General features: G+C 38.0%; 1 protein-coding gene across 1 annotated transcript in view; it reads right to left on the bottom strand.

Moving 5' to 3' along the window:
- TTN (titin) overlaps positions 1 to 19895 on the bottom strand; it is a 329039-nt gene extending 309144 nt beyond the window's left edge. Inside the window, 6 exon segments of the mRNA XM_078146156.1 lie at positions 2592 to 2836; positions 2941 to 3026; positions 3729 to 4016; positions 7848 to 8051; positions 15944 to 16047; positions 19701 to 19895. Of these exon segments, the coding sequence (XP_078002282.1) occupies positions 2592 to 2836; positions 2941 to 3026; positions 3729 to 4016; positions 7848 to 8051; positions 15944 to 16034 (914 nt within the window). The 5' untranslated portion in view covers positions 16035 to 16047; positions 19701 to 19895.
- Between the last annotated feature and the right edge of the window lie 7032 nt (positions 19896 to 26927).

Below are 26927 nucleotides of genomic sequence, written 5' to 3'. Positions count from 1 at the left end.
CCACCACCACCACCACAACAACAAAGGGCAGTGAGGAGCACTTTAGGCCCACTTGGTACAGTGGAACAAGTTCTAGATTTGTTATCAAAAGATCTGGGTTCAAATCCTGACTCTCCTCTTACTCTCTACATGACCTTGGGCAAATTATGTTACCTCTTTGGGCTTCAATGTCCTCATCTGTATAATGAAGGGGTTAGACTAGATGACCTCTAAGGTCCCTTCCAGCTCTAGATTGGTCACCTGATTGAAGGTGAGCATTTCAATGATGTGACCTTTGATTCAGTGCTCTTACTGTATTGGGTCAAAGTAGACTGACTCAGGAAAACATTAAAGACCAGAACAACACAGGAAGGTTCTCCAATCAAATCCCTACCACCCACACCCCCACACCCATACAAGTGATTAGCAACAGGCTTCAGGTGGGCCAATAACTGTGAAAATCAATGTAATTTAATTCATTAGAGAGAAGTGCTCATTTTTGTTGCTACAATAAAAAATCCCCAGTCACAGCTGGATACTATGGGCCTTAGTCAATGCAATATATTTGCCTTTCTCTGCAAACAAAAACATAATGAAACTAAACAGACCTTTCAATTCCTGGGTGACCACTTTTCTTCTTCTAAATTGGCATATTTTCTGATTCATGTTTGAATAGAAAATTCTTGGCCAATCATTTGAATGTTCACTTATGAACTCCCAGTGTTGGTCCAAGGGATTGTGGGGATCAGTGTACCTCAATACCATTGTGCTCTGACAGCCAGGAAATTGTGTGCTATTAGGACTATAATTTGATGGTAGACAAACTTGGATTCAGGATGAGATTCACCTAGAATTTCAGGTGAAAATCAGGATGGATTTGGGCTTGAGTTTCCAACAGAAGCATCCCTATGACATCCTGACCATTGTAGGGCAACCAAGACACGACTTCTTCTGTGCTCTAAGATGGGAGTAGGAGGGAGAATACATCTCAGTTTATTCTCTGCTATGAGCTTGCTGCTTTTCTTTCTTTGCTGAATTTTCTATTTCATATGAAAGGTGGCATATAAGATAATGTCAAAAAAGAAAAGACGAAACAGTAGCACAGTATTTCCCACACACCTCTATTGCCAGGTATAATTTTCATCTATTTTCCTCCTTTACAATTTAAAAACCTATCAAGAAAACTTTCATTTTTTATTCTACATTCTGTAGTTTTACAGGGTCTTTGAAAACTAGTCAAATTACCTAAGCCCATTAGCTTCAATTCCCATATTGACTATTTACAGAGATAGAGATAGGCACCAGACCCGAGATTTCATTGATATGGGAACTCTTTCATTAAAAAAAATGTTTATAGTTGTAAAGAGTTGCCTGTGGCACAGAAAGTTTAAATAGCTTCCCCAGCTTTGCCTAGCCAAAAGGTTATAGGTAGGATTTAAACCCATCTTCTTGCTTTTGTGTTCAGATCTCCATCCTCTCCTCCATGCTGCTTCTCGTAGGGTTTATGTGATTGTTTTTATTCAATTGTTTTCAGTTGTGTCAGACTCGCCATGATCCCATTTGGGGTTTTCTTGGTAAATTGGAGTAGTTTGCCATTTATATCAGCTTCCATAACAAATTTCTGAATGTAATGAATTTCCACCCTTTAAAAAATTCCCCCAAATGAACCAATGGGATATTTTGGAAGAAACATAGGACATCAGAGCTATTAAGAACCTTAAAGATCATCTAAGCTAAATCTATCATTTTTCATATGAAAAAATGGAGGAGCTAAGTGACTGACTACATGATTAGCTCCAGGTTACATGATTAGAAGCTAGTGTTCTTTCCAAATGCAAATGACAGAGACAGCATGGGAGAATGGAGAGAAGGCTTGATTTTGGAGGCAAGACAACCTTGCGCTAGGGCTATTTCTGTCACATATTGGCTGTGTTACCCCGAGCAAGTCACACTGTGTCATTGTCCACAGGCAACTCTCAAAGGTTATAAATTGCAAGAGGCTTGATGATCTGAATTGGTAGATGGAGTTTCCTTACTGGGAACTCCATATAGTAATGAAATCATATATGTAGTTTCTCCAGAGCTGGGGACACAGCCAGGGATTTTCCCTACAACACCAAAATTTATAGAGTAAAGTAGCACTTATATTCCTTCAACAGAACTTACTGAGTTTAATTTCTAGTTAGCAAGAATAATTAGTTAATACAGGAAGCCAATAGATTGTGTATGTGTGTGTGTGTTTCCTCTCCCCAGTTATAGTATCCCAGATTTTTCTTTTCCCCCCACCAAATAAAAATGCTCTATCTCCATATGTTCTGAGGTGTCACCTGTGTGGATCAGTGTCCAAGGGTCTCTCTCTTTCCCAACTGGATTTTTCTTAAAAAGTTCACTTGAGAATGTTTTTTCTACTATTTGCCTTGGGGAGAATTTCATGAAACTTGCCTCTTGCACATTTTGTGAAGGATGTTCCAAATGTGAAAAATGTTAGTTATATCATTATTTCCCCCCACCATGTACTACGTTTTCAGTTGTTTTCTCCATCATTTCTTTGGCAACATATTGGTTGTAGCCTAATGCAGTAGAGCCAGTGCACTTAACAAGGCTTCCTTTACCTGACAGGAGATGGGGTTGGTGCCCGAACATGTCTGACGGGAGATGGTGACTGTCTAACTGGGGATGGAGACTGCTGGCGGCTCAGCTGAACTTTTGCAGCAATGGACGGTGGAGTTGGAGATCTTGACTTAGGCTTAGGAGGTATCCTTGGAGGTGTTTTGTGGGGCAGCTGTTGTCCAGTGGCACCATCTATGACCATTTCAACAGACGCAATTGATCTGGCATCAAAGTGGGCTTCAATTTTCTGTAAAGGATTACAGTGATAATAATGAGGAGGAGCAGAAGAGCCACTGATTAGAACAGCAAGCTGAATTACTGGGGAACTAGCAAGAGGGTGGGGGAAAATACCTTTTCAATTCGAGTTTGTCTTGTTTGGGAAATCTGAGCAGTCGAAACAATTGTTTTTGTCTTTTTAGCGGGTATTACTTCTTCGCCTGTAGGAAGGAGAAGACGAATGTTCAGAAGGATGAACAACAGCCCAGCCTATTTTAGGAAGTACATAAACACTGGCTACAAGAAAAATCAATCCAATTCTATGGTTGTTTAAATAGCTGAAAAATGTGGAAAGGCTTGTATTTCACATAAATATTAATTAGGTCAGTAAACTGAAAACATATTTGTTATACAAGACTGCACAAAGAGCTATTAAAAACAACTCAGCCTCTAAAATAAGTCCATCAGTTGTCTAAACAAGACTATACTGGCTTGAGAATTCAAATGGCTGCCTCCAAATTCCTTTTCATTTGTGTTGGCACCATATCCTCCCACTCCCAAATTACTTCCACAGCATCCAATTCTGGCACACCTACATCCTAGGGTCTTTCCCTTGGAAGTTAGAATTTCTACCTGGTGATGATTTTATAGCTCTCTTCTGAGCCAAAGACCTCCTCTGTCTTCACTTGATCAGTCTGCACTAATGTATAGCACTGTATTATCTAACAGGATCTCTAAAATCATCCCCCACAAAACATTGTCATTGGTTTTGAATCTTCTTAAGCAACTGAATCTTATTCTTTGCCCCTCTTCCTATCCATTCTTATTGTTGATCATGACCAGCGACATGGAGAATATATGAACATGGAGACATAAAGAGGAAATCATGGAGGATCCAGGTACCAGGACCTCAAATTTGTTACCTTGAACCAGTAATTCTGCAGTTGAAGTAGCTCTTCCAACACTATTTGTAGCATTTACTGAATAGGTTCCAGAGTCTTCGGGATAAGCTTCTGCAATTAATAAGCTGTAGAGGTTGCCTTCTTGTGAAATCTGAAAATCAAAGGAGCTTTGGATTTCTGCTCCGTCCCGATAGAACTTCACCACAGGTGTAGGGATTCCAGTCACTCTAACTTCCAGGCGGACTTGGCTTCCTTGTCTCACGGTCATGCTCTGTAGTCTTTGTACGAAGTTGGGGGGCGCTGTTTCTGCTACAATTTGGACAAGGGAGGGAAGGAAGGGAAATTGAAATCAGTCCTACAGCAGTTCTCTACAGCAATGCCCCAACATACTAACTGCAGAAACAGCCATCTAGAGCCATTTTCATATACATATATATATATGTATATATATGTATATATATACATATATATACGTATATATATGTATATATGTATATATATACGTATATATGTATACATATACACACACATATATGTATATATACACACACACATATGTATATATACACACACATACACACACAGATATATACATATATATGTATATATGCATATACATACATATACATATATAGGGAGAGAGAGAGAGAGGGAGAAAGAGAGAGAGAGAGAGAGAGAGAGAGAGAGAGAGAGAGAGAGAGAGAGAGAGAGAGAGAGAGAGAGAGAGAGAGAGAGAGAGAGAGAGAGAGCGCCACCAGGTGGTGTAATGGGTAAAGCGACAGAAAGACTTAAGTTCAAATCTCAGATGCTTACTAGCTGTGTGGTCTTGGGCAAGTCACTTAAATTCTGTTTTCCTCAGTTCCCTCATCTGTAAAATGGGGATCATAAGAGCACCTACCTCCCAGGGCTCTTGTAAGTATCAAATGAGAAAATAACCATAAAGTGCTTAGCAGAGTGCCTGGAACATAGTAAGTGCTTAATAAATGCTAGCTATTACTATTGTTAACTCTTATTATCTTGATGGTTTAAGAATGCACTGTCTCCAAACCTGTAGATGAATTGCTGATTTAAGCATCCTTTACACTGTATTTGAGCCTAATGTACATAGTAGATGGTAGCAAAGACTGTTCTAGGAAGCATACAAATATCACCGTGGGGGCTTCCTGATCCGGACTGTTCAATATTGCCACATTGAGTTTTATAAGACTTATCAGCATGGAACCTTCTTTTCCAAGCTCACTTCTAGTTCTAGCATGAACATTTAAATGCAGCTTGATATGTTTTTTAAGTTACTTTAAAAGGTGTTCTCCACATATCAGAAGATATCTTTGGGAAAAAATATCACTTTGACATTAGTGTTTTGGACGTGTCTGTATTTTACTTAAATAGGGACAGGAACTGAATCTGTGATTTCACTGGTATAGGTAACTCCCAGGTGAGGAATTTCCCCTTGCCAATGCAGGATCAATACCATCTCTGCAATTTATAGTCTTAGAGTTGCCTAGAGCGGGGAGAGGATAAGTGACTTGGCCAGAGTCATCCAGCCAATAAGTGTCAGAGGCATGCTAAGAACCTAAAGTTTTGACTTTGAGGCCAGCCCTCCGTCACATTGCTTCTTCTTACTTTTGCTTTATTAAATATTTAAATATTACTTTTAAATTAGGTTCATGTAAAAATATACATATTTGTGGCATCTTCCACTTGATTATTCTGTATCTCTTCAAATAATGCAAATGTTTACCTGCTTTTAAACTCTCAGTCTGAATTGTAATATATATATACACATATGTACTTGTATGTATATGTATGTATACACATATACAAATGTATGTATTTGTTAATTTTATGCTTTTGTTGCTATTCAGTCATTTTCAGTCAGATTCCACTCTTCATGACCCTGTTTGGGCTTTTCTTGACAAAGATACTGGAGTGGTTTGCCATTTCCCTCTCCAGCTCATTTTACAGATGAGGAAACTGAGTTAAGTGACTTGCCCAGGATGACACAGTTAGCAAGTATCTGAGGTCAAATTTGAACTCACAAAGATTAGTTTTCCTGACTTTACGGTCAGTACGCTATCCACTGTGCTACTAAGCTGCCCTAAATGGGTAATAGGAAGGGCATTTTTCAGCTAGCCAGATTAAACGAAATTAAAATATTGTGAAATTACTCTGAGGGCAGATGAGATAAATTTTGAAATGGCTTGAAAGAGAAGCAGGAGTTGACAACTCTCCTAAATTTGAAGATGGTCATCTATTCATTGAAAGAAAGACTTCTGTGTTGTAAAATGGAACATCTGCTCAGGTTTATACCTTGTTAATTGAAGTTCTTTCCACTATGGCAATAAAGCATATTCTTGGAAATGTAATTGAGTATTTGAAGAATATATGGATTTTTGTCATATACTATTGCTATAGAAGCAATAGAACAGATGAGGTAATGTGCTCCTCTAATGGACTGAGCAGAAGTCAAAGACTCATTGTCACCTGCCCTTTTCAAATCCTCCTTGTAAAGTCATCACTAACATTCATAAGCAATAAGAAACTACTATGTCAAATGCACCAATTAAAAGCAAATATTTAGTTAGACCTTTGTTGGTTAAATTGACCTCTTATATAATAAAAATATGAAGGGCACCAGAGATAATTTTTTTTCAACAGGTAACACATGGTCAAAGATGAAGCTTTGCCAAAACATTTAATGTTTTTTGTTTTTGTTTTTAGCAATAATAACCTTTAGATTATGAGCTCCTTGAGGGCAGGAATGCTCTTTTCCCTTTCTTTGTATTCCTAGCACTTAGCACAGTGCCTGGAATAAAGAAGGCGCTTAGTAACTGTTTATTAACTTAGTAATGTAGTCAGAAATAGAAATTTCAAAATTTTGTAGCCTAGACGTATAGAGGGGTATAGAGATATTTATATATACACACAAAATACACACACACACACACACACACACACACACACACACACACACACACATATATATGTATAATATGTATAAGTAGATTTGTATACACATATATATGCAGGGTGTCCCAAAAGTCTCAGTGCAGCTTTAAACTATTTTAAGAGCTTATTTTAATAGTTTAAAGCTGCACTGAGACTTTTGGGACACCCTGCAATATACGTGTAAACAAATCTACTTATACATATGTGTGTATATGTATATATGTGTATTTATATACACACACATACACACATATATAAAGCTTAATATAGCTTTAATAAGCCTTGCTTAAAACTGCATGGAGATTTTTGGGACACCCTGCATATATGTGTGTATGCACATATATTAAATGCTTAATGTAGCTTTAATAATAGCTCTAATAGCTTGAAGCTGCACTGATACTTTTGGACACCCTGCACAAATAGCGTGAGGTTTAGTGATAGTTCACATCTGTATGGTGCTTTTTAACTTTTCCAAAGTGCTTTCACATTATATCCCCTTGAGCTAATACATGCAAAGTGCAAAATGTGCAAACACTTTATGAAAGTCTATCTTCTTCATATGGCTGATAAAAAAATGAATTAAATCACAATTCTTTTCTATTTACACTGTGATGAATATTTAATAATTTAGTTTCAGGAGGTCAAAATGCACTTGTATTATGCACAAATACGTATGGAGTAGCCACAATATAACACGTGTCTATTTCCAAGCTTTTGTGTTACGGGGATATAGATAGCACTTGTGATTCCATTGCTAGAGGGAATTGCAAGGCAAGGAAAACTAGCTTGATAGCTGTGTAGAGTACTGAGGACCGACCAGGGTCACTCAGACAGTATACATTCCTCCATTTCTTTAAATGCAAGTTCTTCGAGGTCTAGGTCTTTGTATTTGTGCCTTTACAGCCTAGACCATAGTAGGCACTTAGTAAATACTTGACACGTCACAGGTGGGACCCCAACCTAGGTCTTCTTGGCTCGGAGACCAAGTAAGCCATGTAAGCATTCTAATTTACCAAAAGCAAACAAACTATTTTTAACCTATCTAAACTGGCTGTTGTGTCACTTGCTAAATTTCTGCATCTCCCCTACACTAATCCCTTCCATTTGGCTCCAGTCCTTGCTCATGGAGCGCTCTGATGAGAATGAGGGGCAACGCCGCGGTGAAGGCTGGGGTCTGGGACAGCACCCTACCTGTAACGAGGAGTTCAGCAGTACTAGTCGCTTGTCCAGATCCATTGGTGGCTCGCAGGGAATATCTTCCACTGTTGTCTTTTGTCACGGCGGGGATCGTCAATTTAGCGCGGCCATCGCTAAAAGAGATCTGCACGCCGGGCAGCGTCGCAGCGGAAAGAACCTGGCCATCCCTAAACCAGCTCACCTCGGGAACTGGAAAACCTGCAGAGGAGAGAAGGCCCAGAAGGACAACTCAGCATCACTATTTTGGGAAAACACGGAAAAGACTTTCAGCATTCCCTGTCCTAGTAATTTACAAGTCTTATCTAAAAATGCTAGGTTTCTGGCTCATCCTTAGCCACAACAAGAGGCCCACAGTATGTAAGGCAATTCGTGGTGTTGAAAACACACTGGCACAGCAGGATAAAAGTGTAAATCACACACCATAAGAAAACATTGTAAACAGCAACAACCTATGGTTTCAGGCCCATTAAGAGAAAGGAACTATTTTCTCTAGGAAGAGGAAAATGTAAATACTAGTAGCATATAATTTAAAAGCTCATCTAATATAACACTCCCCCCCTACCCCCCCACCCCAGCCCTAGTTTTTATAAATGACGACCCTGAGGTCCTGAGGTTAAGTGACTTGCTCCAAGGTCATACAAGAAGTTAATGGCAGCCTAGAAATAGAATCCACATTTCCTGACCCATAGGCTGGTGCATTTTCTCCTACAGATTTATAGAAATTTTAAAAATCAGGCCAGGAATTCATAAAGTGAAGAACCAGCAAATGTGTGAGTAAATTTATGAAGTGAGGAGAAACATACTGGTTTTTCTTTAACACACAAATTAAAAGCATGGGAAATAATTATTTAAATTGAAGGAGAATTTGTATTTTAAGAACAGACATGGACCACAATAGGAACTATGGGGTGGCCACAAGTATCTAATCTACTCACTTGTGGAAACAGCTCTAATTTTTGGAAGTACTTTGGTTTCTGCCCCTGAACTCTACTGGGCATCCTGGACATCTCCAGCTGTGCCATCTGCATTCAACTCCACTGAGACTATCACCTCCATTCTCCCTCCACCAGAGCATAGGCTTTACCTGGGACTTTTAGAGGCCAACTTTGGCCTTACCTTGCTGGGTTCCAACCCTGTTGATGCCCCACCATTTCCAGTTCCTCACCTCACTTTTATTCATGATTTTCCCCCTATTTAAATGCAAATTTCTTGAGGATAGAGACTGTCTTACTTTCTTATATAAGTATCTTCATTTTCACAAAGCCTAGCAGATAATAAACACTTAATATATGCTTTAGCTATCTGAACAGCCTGGGTACACATGCCAATGGAGAGATGCAAGGGAATCTGTCCTTCATTGACTAGATTGACACTATGACTTATTTGTAGGAATGCTTTTAATGAAACTCTTCCTTTCTTTCTTGGAAATTGGATCACTTATTCCTTGAAGGCGTTTCTTTTTTTCCCCCCCCTCCATTCTGATTTTCTACACTGGCACCTGAAATCATTATGTTAAAAATGCTAATGGGCTTTTCCCAGACCTCACTGAGCAGAGAATAAAGGGGAAAGACATCAGTACAATAGGATGTAGATGGGGGAAAATGCACATACATGCTCCAAGAGAGCAAGTGATATCCAATAATTTAATGAAATGACAACCAAGGAAATCTCCTTCTCTGGAAATCTTCAAGAACAAGAAATGCTCTTTTTTCCCCAAACCAACCTGGCCTCTAAACCTGCCTATTTCTGTGGAAGATATTACCTAGGTCCATAATCTTGGAGTCACCTTACGCTCTTCCCTAGTATTTAAGGACCTTCATAATCTGTTGCCCACCCACCCTTCGAGTTGTATTTCCTACTACTCCTCTTTATGAATTGCTCTCCTCATCCCGACCTGTTCATAACTACAAACTTGGCATTCCATCTCCTGACTCCATATATTTGTACAAGCCATCACCCAGTTTTCATTTTTAAATATGACAGAAAACATATAGTGGTGTATATTTCCTTACAACTTCATCCACAAGTGAAACCACAGACTCATAGAATTTTAGAGTTAAAAATAATTTTCATTCCACAGGTGAGAAAACTGAGGCCCAGAAGTTAAAGTGACTTATCCAAGATCACAGAATTACTAGAAGAGCAGCTAGGATCATTATCCACTACTTCTTGGTTTCTCTTTCTACTATACTCCAAAATAAGTAAACAAATAACTCACATTCTGTATTTTCAAAATTCACATGAAAGATTAAACACAAAGATTGTGGGAGGGGGCATTTAAAATTCTCCAGTACTTCACAGTATTAGGTGTCTACAGATCTTACAGATGCTATTTATGGTGATAGGGGTTTTTTTTGGCTTATTGATAGGGATGATAATTATCTGGATGATCAAATTAAAATGTACTATTTCAATATTCTTTACTGGAATATTCTGCAGAATAACATTCAAGTGTAATTTAATTAAGTTCAACAAATATGTCACGAGTTCTTTCCATGTGCGGAGTTGTAAGTGACAGTCTGAAGGTCATGTCCTTGCTCTCTCAGAGGTTGTCCTCTAGTTGGTGAGACAGGAAGCATGGCAGATGGGAAGACCAACTAGCCTTCTTGCTGTTCCTCATGCATGACATGGGACATGGAGATCTCCCATCTCCAGAGCTTTGCATTGATTGTTCTCCATGCCTAGTCCCACCTCCTCACCTCTTCCTCTTAGAATCCTTTCTTTTCTTCGAAGCTCTGCTGAAGCCACATCTTCTACCTAAAGCCTTTCTTGCTTTCTCCCAACTGCTAATGCCTCTCCCCTAAAAACAACTCTGTTTTCATATTTTTCTCTTACCCCGTCATGTTCCTTGAGGGAAGGAATGAGTTCATTTTTGTTTCTGTATTTCTACCAGCTAGCACAGTGCCTGGCTCATAGCAACATGTAATACATCCTTTTTTGATTGATCAGCTGCAGCAATTCTACATCTGCCCTTCATAGCTCCGTGTATAATTTCACAACCTTCTGAGGACAAGTGCTCTTACATCTAAACTAATCCTCCTTCCCATATTTCACCTTGAGGCCATTTCCTCTTGCTTATCCCTCAGTAGAGGTAAAAAACACTCTCTAACCATAGTCTCTGACACTAGAACAGCAAGGTGGTGCAGTGGATAGAGCATTGGACATGGCGTACAGAAGACCTGAGTTCAAAATTGACTTCAGATACTTCCTAGTTGTGTGACACTCTGTCTGCCTCTATTTCCTCATCTGTAAAACGGGGATAATAACCTCTACTTCCCAGGATTGTTGTAAAGATCAAATGAGATGGGGCAGCTGGGTGGCACAGTGAATAGAGCACCAGCCCTGGAGTCAGGAGGATCTGAGTTCAAATCTGGCTTCAGACACATAACATTCACTAGTTGTGTGATTTGGGGTAAGTCACTTAACCCCAATTGCCTCACTAAAAAAAATGAGATAATATCAGCAAAGCTCATTGTAAATCTTTTTTTTTTCCTTTAATGAGGCAGTGGGGTTAATTGATTTGCCCAGGGTCACACAGCTAGTAAGTGTTATGTGTCTGAGGTCTGATTTGAACTCAGGTCCTCCTGACTCCAAGGCTGGAGCTCTATCCACTGCACCACCTAGCCGCCCCAAGCTCTTTGTAAATCTTAAAGTGCTATATAAATGCTAGCTATTACTATGTGGTGCCTTATAGTTAACAAAGTGCTTTACATATATTATTATACTTAATCTCTTTGTGGGTGATGCAAGTATTAGAGTCATTACAACTCCATTTTACAGATAAGGAAGGTAAAATTCAGGGAATATTTAAGAGTGATTGGAAATCAGGAGAGGAAGATACTTTAGCAATAGTCTATTCCGACCTTATTTTACATATGAGGAAACAGAGGCCTAGAAATATGAAATGCCTTGCCCAATTTCAAAAGACTAATTAGTGATGACCCAGGTCTTGAACTGAAGTCTTCTAAACATTTGTTCAGGATCATTCATAATAATGAAGAGAGGAAAACAGATGGTGACATGAGCAAGTGTAAAGAGGAGACACATCCCCAAACAAATATTTTACTTTGGAATATAATCTTTGCTGGTATTTGAATGGATGATGATGAGTAAGGCACTGTGGGAAGTCCCTTCAAACCAACCATTTGAATCCTCCCTGTGAAAACCTGACTCAAGAGCAGCTGAGAAGATAGTGACTTCATCCTGACTTACTCCACTCTTCACTACAATTCCTCTATGGTGGACCTATCTGGTAGGGAGGCATTTGAGAAGGTGGGTGGGTCCTAAATAAAAGGTTACTTACATTTCTAGTTTCATAATCATCTTTGTAGCCTGTTGGGAATTTCTAAAATCTTGCATAAATAGTGAAGCTAAGAATTAGACGTAGTAGCAGGATAGCAATTATGTGTGATTCAAGTTCATTACAACCCCTAGCTTGTGTGTATTTAAAATGGGACCTGTATATAAGTTATATATTTCAGAAGATCATAGTTTTGGAGCTGACAGAGACTCATTTGTAAAATGAGGAAAAAGAGTCCCTTAGAGGGGAAGTGACTTGTCCAAGGTCACAGGGGTAGTAGCAGGGATATGAACCCATGTTCTCTGACTCCAACTGCAGCACTCTTTCCACCACATCATGGTGGAGAAATACTGTCATCCATTTGCCATGCAACAGATTATTCTACCTGTAATCTGGGAGGCAAAGGTAGCCAAAGAAAATTTTATTTTGTTGTCTTTATGTAAGCAAGTCTTCCATTGTTGACAACTAAATGGCTTCTTTTTTCCTTACTTGTGGGTAATGAATGTCTTTAGTGATGTTTTTCTGAGAACTCGTTGGCATGTAGTGTGAGAGAACAAAAAGCTACCTAAAAACCGGATTCCATCACTCCACAGGCAAGTAAAATTCCCAATGAAGCCATATGTGTTCTGTTCAATTCAGAAGTCATAGAGCTTTGAAAGACAAATAAATGCATTATTTGGAAGCCAGCAGGAGTTTATCATGCATGAGGAGAGTGAGATTGGTCCCTATGTAGAGATACAAAAGAAAATGAAGAATAATTACGTGGCATTTGTGTACTGCAGAATAACGTATTAGCCAATTATGTTTAAGGTTGGTGCAAAAAACTGGTAGAGAACAAAAAAATAAATCTTACTTCTTGTCTTCATCATAAATGATAAAAATGAAAAATGAAGAAAGGAATAAAGTGTAAATGCACTGAATTAAGGATAAGGCATGCTTCCCAATTAATCTACAACAGCTTATCAGAGCATTCATGATAGTCTGGTAACATACGGCTTTGATTAAATGGTTTTGAAACATTGGAAAAGCATACGTCATCCAGAGAAGTACTGCCACATTTTTACAAGACTGTATAATACAGTAAGTAAGAGTTTTCTGGAACTTTCCCAAAGTCAAAAATGAAGTGTCCTGGAAAGAAAAAATGCTTCCCACCAGTATTTCTAGAATGTCTCCGTTGGCTCAAACTTAGCTTCCAAATTCCGTTTTGAACTTCAAGAACAGGCCAGTGACAATCTCTTGATTCTTTCTCATGGGCATTATAAATATGTAAGAATGCTAGCCTTGAAGCAAAAATAGAACCTGTACTTTGAAATGAAATATTTGTTTTCTGAGAACTTCCGAATACTTTACATATGTTTTTTTCTTTTATAGAGAGATATATGTGTACAGATATAATTTTATATGTATATTTGGATTATGTGAATTTATATATAAGAATACTGAAACTCAGTTTAAGTGTCTTGTCCAAGGTCCCAATTTAATTTATGGGAGAGGCAGGATTAGAAGCCAGCTCTCCTGATTTCAGTTCAATAGTCCACTACTCTATCCTGAAAATAATTCCCTGAAAGACTTTTTCATTTAGATTCCTTATCCAGTCATGTGCTTTAATCACCCTGATCCTCTATAATAGAGACTAAGTATATTCATAAAGGCAGGGAAAAAAAGACAGAATAAAACCATAATTCTGTGTCTCAACCAAAGGATCTTAATCAACATTACCATCTTGAAGTTACCAGTTCCTCTCTCCAAATGTCTGCCAATCATTTTTTCATAGTGGAAAATTAAATGTTGTCATGACAACCTATCACTCTAGCCAACAAAATTGACTAACCCCAAATTTTAAGATTTTCTTATGAAATATGGAAAAATAATTCTTAATTTTGGACCCAAGAGCTGTTATTGCTAAGTCTATTGCTAAAACACCCAATTGTTGGATGTTAGAGATACAATTTTATTACATGAAAACTGATAAATTTGATAATATAAGACTCAACATTGTTTGTGTAATATACATTTGTTTGGGATAAGAATACCATTTATTATCAAAGATGGCTGTACATGTAGATAGCAGCAAATATTTTTGCAGAGATATGTAACACCTTGTTACTTATTTCACTTGACTATTATTAATTTATTGGATAGCTAGTTCAGACCAGAGCATAGTCATGAGGATTAACTTTGTGTGAGGGAGAGAGAAGGGATGAGGGAAAGTGAACAGAGGTATCTCATTGGAAGAAGTTTCAGGCACGCAAGGGGCAGAATAATGGCACTTGGCATTTGGAACATCAAGAGAGAGTTAAAGTGACAGGTCTGAAGAGTACTCTAACTGAAGACTTTGGCCTGTGGGCAGCTAGATGGCACAATGGATAGAGTGCTGGGTCTGGAGTCAGGAATATATCTGAGTTCAAATCCAGCCTCAAGACGCTTACTAGCTGTGTGACCTTAGACAAGTCACTTAACCCTGTTTGCCTCAGTTCTTCATCTGTAAGATGAGCTGGAGAAGGAACTGGAAAAACACTCCAATATATTTGCCAAGAAAACCCCAAATGGGGTCACAAAGAGTTGGACATGATTGAACAACAACAAATCAGTTTGGCCTAATTGCAACCTGGTTTATTAAACTAATGGATTCTCTTGGAACTTTGACAATATTTTTTCCAAGATCCCTTCCAGCTCCAAAGATTATAATTCTATGATTCTTTTATCTGTATTTTTTGAAACTTAAAAATGATAAATATAACAACAACAAATCTATACTAATCAAATCAGGCAAGGAGGAAGAGAGCTGTGCAGTTTTCATTTTACGCGATGAGGTAAAAGTAAATTCATGACTGAAGAACACCATAACAATATTTCAGTTTGAGGTTAAAAGAAACTGTATGTTTTATGTTAATAATTAATGTCTATAAATCTATAGCTTCATTATGCAAAAAAATTTCCTTCAATAAATGATTTCTCTCCTTCAGTAAATAATTAATATACTTCTTGATCCAATTCAAAACAGATGTGCGCACTTTTGTACTTCAGATTTTCCCAATATTTTGTCATTAAAATTAGGTCAATGATGTCACACATTTTTCTTCAATTAAATTATCATATGTGCCCAAACAACAACAATAAAAAATCATTGGGTCTTATCCTGCACAACCTCTTTCCTCTCAAGTAAATTAACGAGGCCTTTTCAGTATAAGACAAAGTAGTAGCTGAGCCACATGAAAATGGATATGGTATTTCCTGACATGCATTTAAAATACTTTATATGCCTTTATTTCAACAAGGTAATTGGGCTCAATTAAAAATTGAATCAATAAAATAATTTTAAGTTGATCTTTGATACTTCTTCTGAAGAAAGTCTAGTTGTATATCCATTTTCTAGCTGAGTAAATTAAGGCACAGAGATGTTAAGTGGTTACACAGAAAGTCAGAAGTTGACCCAGGCTAAGGGCTAAGTCATGCCTTCTAGTCTATCTAAAGTGCTGAATACAAATCTAGAAGGACCAGATTTAGCCCTGTTCATCTGCTGAATTCTGACATTGTCTGAAGTCCGTGCTAATTGTTATGCTTTATGGAATTCCAAATATGAATAAAACATTTTAATGACATTAGAGTGCTATACTTTGTCAGCACGGTATGATTGGTTATACCCTCAAAATGACCTCTCCACAAAGTTGGACGAACTAGAAAAATCAAAAGAGCATTTAAACTTGGTTCTGCATCTAAAAGCAAGGTTAACTCATCACAGATTCTAGAAAGGGAAAAGAAGTTAACAAAAAATGATTTGTTTTCTTACCACTAATATGAGCCTCAAAGGTTGCGGCACTACCCTCCAGTGCCACAACACTTTGTAATGGCTGTGTGAACGTAGGGGCTTGAGTCGCCATCTTTTTAGGCACTCTGCAAGAGAGAAGGAACAGAATTAGAATTCCTATCCCAGGAGAGAAGACACCCACTCCTCTAAATCAAAATCAGTCACTTCGGTCAGTGACCTGGTCTTTATTTTTCTTTTGTATTTTGATAACTAAATTCCAATAGGATTGGTTTTCTCTGTAATCCTGTACGTTTTATTTTGTGTAGCTGTAGGTTTCACCACAGTGCTTAAGGGGTCTGTCACACACACACACACACACACAAGAGAGGTTAAAAATTCCTACTCTAAGCAGATAATTCTTTGGCTTGGTCACTTTTGTGCTCACCGGTGAATTGGAATGTGACTCTTCAAGCATTTGGCTTTAGTGTACTAAGAAGTGTAAGGCTAAATAAGACTTATAGGGAGAGAGCCAAACTGAGTATGGGAGAGAAGACCCAGGAGCATACCCTACTGGTAGAAGATGGAAAATATTTTTAAAGAATTTTAAATTCCAAATTTAATGAAAATACGTGAAAAAAGGGGGAAGGGGCAACATTTTGTTATACAAAATAGAATAGCCAAAGAAGATTATGTGTGAAACAGTGAATCTCAATTATCCCCAAGTTTCTGGAAAAGTCCTTCTTAACCAAAATGGACAGAGTAAACTTGTGGAAAGTAGGAGAAAGACTTCTATGATAAAAAGTATTGATGAAGACAGAAATGGCAAAGTTTAAATGAAAAAGCAATTCCATGAGACCTCAGTATTCGAAGAATTTAGATTTTATTTAAAATACACTCCCCAAATATTTCTTATTCATTGTCTCTAGATCAGTAAAATTAATTTTAAAAATTGAACCAACTACCATGGATTATTGGCTCAAGCTTTGTTCGATTTCTCTCTTTCTTTTTTAAATTTGAACTGAGCTCATGATTTCATTCCTCTTGGGAGCTGCCAATGAGGAAACCCCCTTTTCCAATGCAAGTCTGCACCTGTTCTGCAATTTATCTTTTTACATAGAGTTCTCAGGGGGGCACTGTATCATGCAGCCAGCATATATCAGAAGTGGGACCTGAACTCAAATCTTCTTGACTTGGAGACTGGCTCTCTGTATATACAATGCTGTCTCTTAGTAAGTGAAGTGTCTTGAAAAGAAAAACTTACATATTTAGATCTTAAAGATTATAAAGCACGTTGTTATACATGTGACTGCTGGAACTGTTTTGGTGTTAGGTGTTATTCTGCCCATTTTACAGATGAGGAAACCAAGGCTTTAAGAAAATTAAATGGCTTTTCTGAGGTCAGACCCAGCTTAATAAGTGGCAAGGTTGGGATGGAATCTCTATCTCTTTTTGCAAGTCCAATAAGCTTTCAACTACCGCATGGTGATGTCATGTAGCCTCTCTGGGGCAAAGAGGTCTTCTGAGAGGGCCTGAATTATTCGAATGCCCCAGTTCTTTATTTTACTTTGCCTGTAGTGAGGCGCTATAATAAATGTGTAGTAGAACTACCAGTGGATGTTGTAGGAAGATTAGGATTAATATGCCAATTTAAAAAAAACTGAACATTTTGGGAAAGAAGAATTTTCCAGTTATGCATCCTGGTGAATAATGGACTTTATTCAAAGAAGAAGACAAGCTGTCCTCAAGGACAGCTTAAAAAGAGGCATATGACACTCAGAAAGGATAAGTGACTTGCCTGTGGTCACATGGCTACTGTCACACAGTAAGTTATGGAGGCAGGATTTGAACTCAGGTCTTCCTGACTCCAAGACTAACAATTAGAATGACAGGACCATAAACCTAAAGCAGGAAAGGACGCCAAAGATCACCTGTTCTGATGCTATTGTTTTACAGATGAGAAAACTATGGCCCAAGGACAAGAGTATGCTGGTAAATGGTTAACAACTGGCTGCCCAAAAATGTACATGTAACACGTTTTTAGACTTAATTTACCCCCTTAATATTTGCTCTATCATTTTCTTAAATCTAAACAACCAACAAAATCATAAATCAAGACCTGATCTGTAGCAGGGCATAAAGGCTCATATTGAAAATTTAACACCTGGCTCTGTTAAGTGGGCCAAGCTCCAGCTCCAGCTTAAGTCACCCAAGGTCACACGAGGAGTTAGGCGGAAGAGGTGAAAGTTGAAGATTTGACTTGAGATCCAGTATTTTCCCTTTTTACTACGCTGCATTTTTCCTTTTTGTCCCATGGATCTTCATATGCCAAATACACTGAAAAAATACTAAGTTGGGGGTGAGAAACTATCATTGGCATCTGACTGTGTAGCTGAAGGTTATTTTTCTTGCCTGTCATATTTTCATAATACAAAATATTCCCCAACACTCAAATGAATGTGAAGTGTACAGCAGAGTTCATTTGCACAGAGGAAGTTGGCACTCTGTCTTCCAGTTCCAGTTAGATGGAATTTTCTAGTGCACAAACACTCAATTCTGCAACCTGAATCTCGTTGTTCAGAGATGAAAAGGGAGATTCTCGATTGCCAATTACTTCATTACTGCTTTGTCATGACAGTCTCTGTTTATTAAAATCATAAAGAAGTAAAAATTTAAACGAAGATTCTGGACCTTAATTGTGACTTCTAAGAAGAATAAGCATCCTCTTGGAAAAGCATATTGTTGGTTGGAAAATTCAGATGGTAGCTGAAGAAGTTTGCACTTCACTATAAATAGGGTAACTTCTATAAAGAGCACATTATTTTAATGTACTCTTCATGACTACAAACTATTTGAGCTTGATTGTGTTTCCAAATGTTTTACTTCATTCTTAATAGCCTTTGCCTTTTGCATGGATCTGCTTTACATTGTTTTAGCATGCATTCCTTATCAGCTAAATTAAACACAAGTCGATGATAGCTGTAAGGAGCATTTAGGAGAAAAGTGACCTTTAAAAGAATATATGTGTTTCTTTTCTAAGCAAGAGCTCTCACAAATCACATATTTGCATTTATCACTTAATGATGCATCTTATTTCTGAATATTTTAAGGGAACAGGGGTTTGATTTATTCAAAATTCTCAAATATGTGCCAATTAACTTGGCCTGTTTTTCTTTTTATTTGCATAAAAGTTCAGGCCTTATTGTGTAAGCAAATTTTGTTGATTGAAAATGTGATCTTGTGAGGCTTTTGTATAATTAGGGTTAAAAGGTATGCATCCCAAATGTCACACTCCCAAAATAACCTCCCCAGCTATGATTGACAGCAGACAAGTGTTCTGTCACTGCCCTGCAATTGATACCTTAGCAGTTGATTCCCTTAAAAAGTCATCAGTGCTTAGCTGATACCACATGTATTTTATCAGAGCTATTCTTGGTGCGTCTCAGTTTATCACTGAGTAACTTAACCTTGAGCACTTTGCACAGACATAAAGGAGTCTGTAGCTGGAGGACACATTTCTAATGCCTGATTCCATTCTCTAGTTCCATTCTAAAAATAAGAAATCCATTTAAGAACTTAAAATTGGTTGAGTGTGCTGACATGCTAAGACATTACACATTGCCCAGGAAAAAGTTTTCACATGCAATTGAAAATTCAAGGAAACAAGATTAAAGTGATGCACATGGTACCCCATGAACAAATACTCACATAGCACATACACTTTTGAAATTGCCTATACAGTATATAGCATGAAATAAAGACCCCAAAAGAGATAATTGACTGTCAAAAAAGTGCTACTGACCTGATTTCTCAAGAGTGCCTAAAAAGGGTGGGCAAAGCCCAGTGTTCCTTCTGAAACGACGTCCTTATCCAGAGTTGGTTTTTTAGACAATCCCAGACATGAATCGTTGAGCCTCTAAACCTAAAAACAAAACTACACAGTCGAAACAGTGTAGTTTTGCTTTATGCAATCCCTACACCCGAGGCGAGGCTGGGAGTGCACGACTGCTCAAGAGTGTTAACATGGTTCTTTTCCTTTATATACTCCCCAGATTTGCTGACAGCCCCACATCACTGAGATGTTGCCACTCCTGATTGGCTCCCAGTAGAAAGCATCATGGGAGAGGGATCCATTTGGTATAGTCACATACCACCTGTTCCTCTGATTGGCGGCGCTAAATTTAGCTCCCTACAAGTGGACTTTACCAAAGAAAAAGAGGACTATTTTTTCCTTTTCAGAATAACTCTAGTGTGGATTATGGTAGAGCATTTGGTTGGGTGACTGCTAAAGTCTTTAGACTTGGGAGATTTCAAAGAAGATGTGATAAGAGAAGAATTTGTTAGATAACTGGAGAAGAAAGAAACAAGGCTAATGGCTCTGTCACTGTCAGTCTGGTCTAGACCATTCCCATCTCCATTCCCCTCCTTCCTTCCCCACTTCTTCTCCCCTCAACTCTCTACCCGCCCCCCACCAAATGAACCAAATGCATCTGTCAATCACAAAGCAAAAAAATAAGCTGATCTCATCCATATGGCTGGATCATTGTCAGAATCATTTAATTTTTTTTGGTTGTGTAAATAGCTAATTTCTGTTGACTACAGAATACACTTGGATCTTGGGGGGATTGTTGGATTCTTCGTAATAATCTGGCTTCTTATAAGACTTTTCAAAAATAACAGTAAGTGAGGAAATGGAAACTCCTGATGTTTAGTCAGTGGAGTAAAATGATTGTGATTTTGTCAGATACTGACAGTAATATTTACAAATATGTGTGACCTGCTCCTTTATCAGCAACTAAGTCTTATATTTTAATCATTCAAAGCCATTTCTTCAGACACATAAAATGTTGCCTTTGTAATCTCAGGAGTTTGTTGTAACTAATGGGAAGAAGTGAGGGAATTATATAGTTATGATTTTGGTAGCCAAATTTAATTTCAAGGAAGAGATATTTCGAATACAAAAGACCATACCAAAAGATCTTTATAATACATCACTTGAGAGCTTTATAATGCACCATGTAGACAGGGAGAAGATAGTCATCTCTTTGTTAATGGAAATAGCCATTTTTAAAAAGTAAAATGGTTGTGCTTTTTCAAATATAAGTGAAACACATTTATCTCCCAAATAAAATTTTTTATTGTTGTGGGAGAGGATGGCTATGTATCAGACAATTCCACTTTCTGATCATTTCATACACCATAATTGTTTTACATGATAATGAACTCTAATGGCATTCTACAGATTTGGAATCTGCACTGCAGTGCAGTGCCTGAAGCAATCTTAAGGACAAATTATTTCCTGTACTTATTGGAGCATTTGTTACCTGAACCAAAGTTAAGATACCTCTATTGATAAGATCACTTTATTTAGGAGATGACTTCCATATTTCTGTTTGATAAATTTTATTCTAAAAATAAAGGTATTTTCTTACTATGTATCCTCAGAGTTTGGAGGCTATCATTTCCATTCACATACCGAAGAAAATAATTAATTGTAAGTTAGGCTACATTTCAGAAAAGTCAAATAAAAGGTGAGAAGTGAAACTAAAAATATTTTGGGATCATCTATTTTAGGTTATTCCTGAACTGGCAGCCCTTTAAAAAATATTTTGAAGAATAAATTGATAGTTAAGGCTTATTAATTAATTAGCCATCATGTTTGTAAAAACATGGCATATTTTCTAGTGACATGAGAATAACATTCGGAGTTATAAGGTATCATGTATGGGATTATGGAACATGCCCTCTTTGGAACTCACTTTCCTCCTCTGTAAAATGAGGACTATTAAGAACATAGATTTAGGATTCCAAGGGACCTTAAAGGTCACATATTTGAATGTAAGCTCAATGCCAGTAGAGATCGCTTGGTTTTTTGTACTTTAATCCATAGAGCCTATCATGGTGCCTAGCATGTAGTAGTTGCTTAAAAATATTTTTGATTGATTGATGGTAATCTAGTTCCCTCACTTTACAGATGAACAAGCTGGAATCCAGAAAAGTTAGTTCACTTGTCCAGGGTCTCACAGATAAGACGTGGCAAAGTCAGTTTTGAACTCAGGTTCTTATTCTAAATCCAGAGTTTCTATTAAATTAGATAATTGCTAAAGGCCTGGCTAGTTCTATAAAATATTGCTTCTATCTAACCAAAACTACAGAATGTAGAAGGCAATGTAATATAGAGGAGAGAATATTGGACTTATTATTATTTTTTTATTCAAATGTAAAATTTTTTTAACATTATTTCAAAATTTTCGGTTCCAAGTTCTCTCTCTCTCTGTCTCTCTCTCTCTCTCTCTCTCTCTCTCTCTCTCTCTCTCTCTCTCTCTCTCTCTCTTCCCTTTCCCCTCCTCAAGAAGGTAAACAATTTGTTATAGATTATACGTGTGCCATCATGCAAAACATATCTCCACATTAGCCATGTTGCAAAAGAAAACAGACCAAAAGAAACCCAACAACAACAAAAATAAAATTTTAAAAACTCATGCTTTGATACGCATTCAGACTCCATCAATTTTTTTTTCTCGGGAGGCATTTTTCATCATAAGTAGTTTGGAATTATTGTGGATCTTTGTATTGCTGAAAATAGCTAAGTCATTCACAGCTGATCATTGTACAATATTGCTGTTACTATGTACAATGTTCTCACTTCATTGTGCATCAGTTTATACAAGTCTTCCCATGTTTTTCCTAAACCATCCTGCTCATCATTCCTTATAGCACAATAGTATTCCATCACAATCATATACCACAGCTTGTTCAATCATTCTCCAATTGATGGGCATCGCTTCAATTTCTAAATCTTTGTTACCAGAAGAAGAACAAGTATTGGATTTTAATTGAGAACAGACCTGGATTCAAATCCTAGTTTTTAAAGGAATAGATAATATGACTTGGAACAAGTTACTTAACTCCCCTAGGGCTTAATTTACTTATTTGTAAAATAAAGGATTTAGACTACACACTCTCTGAAATCTTTTCTAGATCTAAATCTGCCTCTACAAGGAAATGTCACAATCTAAAGAAAAGAGTATGAGATGTTAAAATCAGAAAGCCACTGAAGGGACTGTGATTCTTGGCTCTGAAAGGAAAGTCACTTAAGCCTCCTAGCACTTAGTTTGCCCTCCATAGAATATAAATAACAATACTTTTACATTTGTTATTTCTAAGGTTTCTTCCTGTTCTGTTATTCCATTATTTTGTGCTTATCAAAATGTTGAAATCAGTTGGGTTTTTTTTGTTGTTGTTGTTGAAACAAGAGGGAATATAGCATACAGAACCATTTCTTAAACTAATTTGACCTTGGAATACTTTGGGGCTGGAAATACAGGATGTCCCAAAACTCTAAGTGCAGACTAGCCACAAATTTTGGGACACCACATATATCAATGGATGTCATGCAGAGCATAAAACCAAATTAAAGAACCTCAGGGTTTCAGAGCTTAAAAGGGATCCCAGCAGCTTATAGCTAAAATGAATGACTGATACATCATACCCAATGAGTGGTCATGTATCTTTTGCCTGGAGACCAATGAGGGGGAATCTCCCAGTTCCTGAGACGACTCTTTCCATTTTTGGACACCTCTGATTGTTAGGAAGAGTTTTTTTTTTTTTCCTGACATCAAGACTAAATTTATGTCTTTGTGACGTGCGCCCATTTGCTTCTGGTTCTGACCTTTGAGTAAAGCAGAATAAACCTAATCCCTCTTCTCCATGACAGCCTTTCAAGCGCTTAAAGAGAGCTATCATGTTCCCCCCAGTCTTTTATTCCTTATGTTACACGTGAGGAAACTGAGGCTTTCAGAGGTGAAATGTCTTTCCCAAGGTCACACAGGTCATAAACATCAGAGGCGGGATTTCAATCTATGTCTTCTGAATCTAGAGTCAGCACTCTTTCTACTGTATGACCAAAATGGCAGAAATTAATTGTATTTTATATAAATGTTATCATAATAAATATTTGTGATGCATGTAATTTTATATTTAATATCTTAGAGGAGGAAATAGTTCTAGCATTGGCATTTACCCAAAGAAACTTTATTCTTTCACACTGCATGGAATATCATTTTGGGAAACTCTGGAGTATAGAATCTATCTAGTTGGCATAACTGACATATAAACTATCATGTCTACTGATGAAATTAAAATGCTCAATTGCTATAAAAATTATCGAGGAGTTCGGCACTGATGGACACCATCCAGCTGACAGGAATTCAGCAGAAACAGGATGATGGAACCTGATCATGGTGGCCTGGACCTAAGAACTTATGTGTGCCAGTAGGATGTCAAATCATCAAAATAGAACTTTTTTGTTGTTGTTGTATTTGGCACTTTGCTGCTCGACTGGTCTCGAACCTTTAATTCCTAAACCCAGGAAATTGCTTCTTGCTATTCCCCACCCCCCACTAGGTTGTGCTACTGGTTTTGACCAATCTTTCTCTTTAGACCCTAGAGCCAGAACTGAAGAGGGGTAACCGGGTCTTTTTGTCAGGGCACTAGCGTTACTCAAGGGGAAGGTAGTCTAGAGAATTCTATTCAGGGTGTTTGCTGGAGGCAGATTTGACTAGTGTGGGAGACTACATTGTCAAATTTTCAATCCAAATTTTCAAAGCCAGATCCGAAGAGAATAAGATTCACTCATTCCCTCTCGCCTTCTCCTGCTTCCCCTCTGCTGTAAAAGCCTTTTCTCATCTGTTTTATGTGAGATAATTTACCCCATTCTCCCTCTCTCTTTCTCCTTCTCCCAGTATAATGCTCTCTCACCCCTTAATTTTATTCTCCAGATATCACCCCTTTTACATGAGTAAATGTTAAGGCCATATAAGATTCCTTATAGTGTGGCATAATGGTAAGAGCGCATGTAGCTAGATTATGGTTTAAAGCCAGAGGACCTTGGTTCAAACACCAAGTTTACCCCTCGCAAATCCCAACACTACCAAACTGGACTTGATTTACTGTTTTCTTGATTGTGCAGATTTAAGAAAGTGTTAATAATACAGATTAAACTTAAAAGAGGGCTTTGTTGTTGTTTGCTGGAAACCATTATTAAACATTTACCAGCACACCCCTGCCTTCATCCCTGAACTTACTTTTCTGTCCTCTGCTAGCTTGTACAACCTTGCCTCCTCATCTGGCCTCATCACTATGGAGTACCTTTATTGTGGACTTATCTTCCCAACCCCCAACCTCTCCAATGAGCACAGGCCACCTCCTCTCCCAGTGTGACTCTGCTTATGGTAGGACTGCCCACTATGCCTCCATTGCTGTCACCACATCAGACTCTACTGCTTCTGGCCCCATCAGCTTGGCAACCAGTAACTGGCCTTGGCTTCTATTTCAGACAATGTTACTTTTAGTTCCCGCATTCCTATCCTTGACCTTGACCCTCTGCTTGTTCCAGTTCCCACCCTATGATCCTATCCCCACCCTAACACCACAACCCATACTAAAACTTCCTAGCTAAAACTTCTCCTGTTTCCCCAATGTAGGGAATACAACAAGAACAACAACAACACATTTTTTTAAATCCATCATGAAATTCAAATAGTTGTAGCCCCTGTGAGGGACAGAAAAAATGGTACATGCTGTGAAAATTCAGGTAGCTGGCTATCCATTCATCTAATATAGACATGAACTACTGTGCCCACCCACTAATCTTTATTAGTAGACTTTGAGAAAACAGTTTTTGCCCTTTTGGCTTTCACAATCCTCTGTGGCTTATAATTTCAAAATGAAACCAGTTACTCTCTAGCTAATGCTTTATGAATTCAGGGGTTTGTGTTTAGTAATGGCATCAATATCATTGCAAACAATGAGCTTTCCAAAAGGAAAAAATAAGGGTAAAGAAGCAAGCCACAAGTGGAACATCAATAATCCAGCAAGTGAAAATGAAGCACCTCTCCAGTTTAAGGTTTGGCTGGTGTGGTCTGCTCTAAACTCACCACAGTAACGGAGGGGACAGCAGTCCAGATAAGCCAAAGCAGCTGCTGATTCAAAACTCATTCCCATTTGGCACTAAAATACAATAGGTGTTTTTTTGCCCCCTAGTATTATAGTTTGTGTAAATCATTGGGTCTTTATTGAGCACCTATTCTAAATAAAACTTCCTTCCAAATAGAACCAGGGGTGTTGGTTAATGTTTTAACAATAGGCTCTCTGAAAAAAAATAATCTGCATTATTCACATTTTTTCCATCACTTTCTTAAGTCTAGACAATCACCAAAACAATAAATCAAGCATTTGCTTAATTCCCAGGTGCCAATGTTCACACTGAAAATTTAGCACACCCCTAAATAGAACCATCCCCAAGTACCAGTATACTAGCACAATAATAATAATCCTTTTATCTGTTAGTGTAGCAAGGAATTCAGTGCAGCAGAACTGGGTTTGGGATGGGGTGAAGAGGGAGGTAGAATGAGGTTCTGCTCTAGGACAGGGTTCTAGAATTTCTGCCCATCCCAAAGTTGCATTTGGCCAGGCTGCTTAAATAGTAGAAATGACATCATCCCTGTCAGGGTATGTGTTACTGGCTTCTTATAATCTGCTTATGTCAAGTGCATGAAGAGAAGAATAGGATCAATAGAATCATTGATCGGGAACCTGTATGGAGATCAGGGGGCATCTGGGCCAACTCCTTCATTTGAATTTGAGGAAACTGAAGCCAGAGGAGATGAAGTGATTTGCCCATTACAGGATGGGGGAGGGGTGAAGCAGATTTGAATGCAGGTCCTCTGCCAATGCTTTTTTCACTGTACTACAACATACATAGGACTCTGGCTGCATAGGAGTTGTGGAAATGGTGGCTCAGGGTATTCGGGGGAGTCTGCCTTTTTCTAGGTACCAGTGTATTCTGCTGGTGCATTAACCCTTGGGCTACAGCCAATGGAAGGGATAGCTGAGAGCTGTGATACTCTACAATGATCTTAGCCCTCACCGGTTTTGGAGTAGTCAGTGATGACTTGTGCTTTCAGATTCATCACAATCAGCTTACTACTTGAACTGAGCCAACTTTCACCATTTGGGAACCCGATAG

The sequence above is a fragment of the Phascolarctos cinereus genome, unplaced genomic scaffold, assembly GCF_003287225.1.
Source record: "Phascolarctos cinereus isolate Bilbo 61053 unplaced genomic scaffold, phaCin_HiC Scaffold_726;HRSCAF=1367, whole genome shotgun sequence".
Classification (NCBI taxonomy): domain Eukaryota; kingdom Metazoa; phylum Chordata; class Mammalia; order Diprotodontia; family Phascolarctidae; genus Phascolarctos; species Phascolarctos cinereus.
This window is presented reverse-complemented; position numbering and strand designations above follow the sequence as displayed.